The sequence below is a fragment of the Eimeria mitis genome, genomic scaffold (assembly GCF_000499745.2).
Source record: "Eimeria mitis Houghton genomic scaffold, Emh_scaff195, whole genome shotgun sequence".
Taxonomy (NCBI): domain Eukaryota; phylum Apicomplexa; class Conoidasida; order Eucoccidiorida; family Eimeriidae; genus Eimeria; species Eimeria mitis.
In genome coordinates this window covers 855-3,663 of record NW_013570273.1, presented here as the reverse complement: position 1 = coordinate 3,663, position 2,809 = coordinate 855, and the positions used below count along the sequence as shown (strand labels likewise).

The window sequence follows — 2,809 nt, the reverse complement described above, 5'->3', positions numbered from 1 at the left end:
ACAGCAGCAGCGGCAACAGTAGCAGGAGAAGCAGTGGCAGCAGAAGCAGTAGTAGCAGCAACAGTAGCAGCAACAGCAGCAAGAACAACAGCATCAGCGCTAGCAGCCGTAGCAACAGCAGAACGATAGCCGGGCGTGCAGCAGACACACCAGCAGCAGCAGCAGCAGCAGCAGCAGCAGCAGCAGCAGCAGCAGCAATGACTTTTGCTGCTCGTACCTCATTGGAGGCTGCACAGTCTCTGTAAAACAAAATCCGCATGCACTCCTCCAGCAGCTCACGCGCCTCCCTGCAGCAGCAGCAGCAGCAGCAGCAGCAACAGCAGCAGCAGCAGCAGCAGCAGCAGCACCCACATGTTACAGCGAACATCCAGCCTTGAAGAAAGGAGCTGGAACAGCAGCAACAGCAACCGCAGCAGTAGCGGCAGGAGAAACAGCAGCACCAACAACAGCAGCAACAGCAACAGCAGCAGCAACAGCAACAGCAGCAGCAACAGCAGTAGCAGCAGCAGCAGCAGCAGCAGCAGCTTACTCCTCAGACATGTCCGGGCGGTGCTTCTCCCTCATCAAAGTAATGGCAAAGTAACGCCCAAGACCTGCAGCAACAACAGCAGCAGCAACAGCAGCAGCAGCAGCAGCAGCAACAGCAGCAGCAGCAAAAACTCAGCTTAAAGGACTATAGACAGGCCCTGCCAGCAGCAACTCGAGCGAATGCTGCACCGCCTTCGCAGCAGCACCAGAGAGCGCACCCTTTACAGCAGCAGCAGCAGCAACAGCAGCAGCAGCAACAGCAACAGCAACAGCAGCAGCAGCAGCAGCAGCAGCAACAGCAGCAGCAACAGCAGCAGCACCTGTTGCAACGACTTGTTCTTCAAAGAAAGTGCCGAGGAGATCAATGGCCCCCAAGTACATCCCCTTCTGCTGCCCCTCCCCCTCCCCCTGCTGCTGCTGCTGCTGCTGCTGCTGCTGCTGCTGCTGTTCGTGAATGCCTGTGGGGGCCCCCTCGTGCCCCGCAACAATAACAGAGAGCCAGTAGGGGTTGAAGCGGCAGCGTTTGTTGTATAGAGTGCGAGCAGTGTAGCTGGCGATAGCTTTGGGTGTCAGCAGCGCATCCCCCCTGCTGCTGCTGCTGCTGCTGCTGCTGCTGCTGCTGCTGCTGCTGCTGCTGCTGGATGCATGCAGCGCATCCTCCTCCACCAATGCCTCTAACTCACGCTGCAGAAACTGGTGATCTGAATACTCCCCAGATGTACAAATTAGGGTTTTGTTATTTAAAGATATAAAACGCGGCTGACCCCGGAAACGAATCATACGCCCGTATGATACTGATCCACACAAACCCTAAACCCTAAACCCTAAACCCTAAACCCTAAACCCTAAACATTGGGGGTTCAATAAGCAGATATGCATATACAACTGGAGATGGATGTGTACACAGAAACATATATGCAACCACATACATTCAGCATCAGGCAAACATAAACCCTAAACCCTAAACCCTAAACCCTAAACCCTAAGCCCTAGGCTGCAGCACCTGTAGTATCAGCAACCATGAGGATTCCGTCTTTGTAGGTGATGGCCAAGACCGAAGAGGTGGTGGTTACAGGGTTTCGCGTGTCAGCAGGATTTGCTGCTGCTGCTGCTGCTGCTGCTGCTGCAGGCGGGCAGCCCTGCAGCGCCCCCGCCTCTGCCATCCTGTCTAAGGTAAACATCGTTATAAAAATAAATAAATTATAAATAAAGTTGCTGCTGCTGCTGCTGCTGCTGCTGCTGCAGTTTTGACTCCCCAGGACTTACGCGACACACGCGCCTATTCTCTAAGAGTTGCTGCTGTTGCTGCTGCTGCTGCTGCTGCTGCTGCTGCTACAATAAACTGACAGCTATTTTGTTTTTATTTCCTAATTTCATCTGCTGCTGCTGCACGCTCCAACCTGTTGCATGCAGACACATCCCCCATCAGCGGCTGCAGCAGCAGCAGCAGCAGCAGCAGCCGACAGCCGCTGCTGCAGCTGCTGCGCTGCTGCTGTTGCTGCTGCAGCGGGGGCCCCTCAGGGGCCCCCCTAACGGTCTTTTATTAGTGAAATCAATATAATAATTAATTTAATTTTTATTCCTTTCGGCATATAACAGAATATCATTAATTACTGGGGTCCCCTGGTGCTGTGCATGCAGCAGCAGCAGCTGTTGCTGCTGCTGCTGCTGCTGCTGCTGCTCGTTGACTGCTGAGCGCTCGCTGCTCATTCTCTTGCTGCAGCAGCTGCAGCTGCATGCACAGCTGTTGTCTCTAGGGTTGGAGCTGTTCTTGCTGCTCCTGCTGCAGCTGTTGCTGTTCCTTCTTCTGCCGCTGCTGCTGCTGCTGCTGCTGCTGCTGCAGCTGCGGCACGGACCCCCAGAACCTGTGCATAGTTGTGAGCAATCTAGGGCAGCCGTTACTAGCCTAGCAGCGGGTCTAGCTGCTGCTGCTGCTGCTGTTGCTGCTGCTGCTGCTGCTGTTGCTGCTGCTGCTGCTTAGCGCGTGCACTCAAGGATACAAGGCTTTGGCTTTCTGCTGGTGACCCGGCGGCTGTTGCTGCTGCTGCTGCTGCTGCTGCTGTTTCTGTTGCTAGGGTTCCGGTTAGCGCTGCTGGTACTGCTGGCGCTGCTGCTGCTGCTGCTGCAGCATTAAGGAGTGTACTGGCAGCAGGAGGCGACAGGGCTGTAGCAGGAGTGCGCCACAGCAGCAGCAGCAGCAGCAACAGCAGCAGCAGCAGCAGCAGCAGCAGTTCTAGAAGCCGCAGTAGCACTAGCAGCAGCAGTAGTAGTGTTAGTACTA

General features: G+C 55.2%; 1 protein-coding gene across 1 annotated transcript in view; it reads right to left on the bottom strand.

The window, feature by feature from the left end:
- The window catches only part of EMH_0002780 (DNA mismatch repair protein, putative), a gene marked incomplete at both ends in the record, with an annotated part of 12,205 nt that extends 10,514 nt beyond the window's left edge, over positions 1–1,691 (bottom strand). Inside the window, 4 exon segments of the mRNA XM_013496154.1 lie at positions 218–287; positions 530–593; positions 849–1,229; positions 1,532–1,691. Coding sequence (XP_013351608.1) covers positions 218–287; positions 530–593; positions 849–1,229; positions 1,532–1,691 — 675 coding nt within the window.
- Between the last annotated feature and the right edge of the window lie 1,118 nt (positions 1,692–2,809).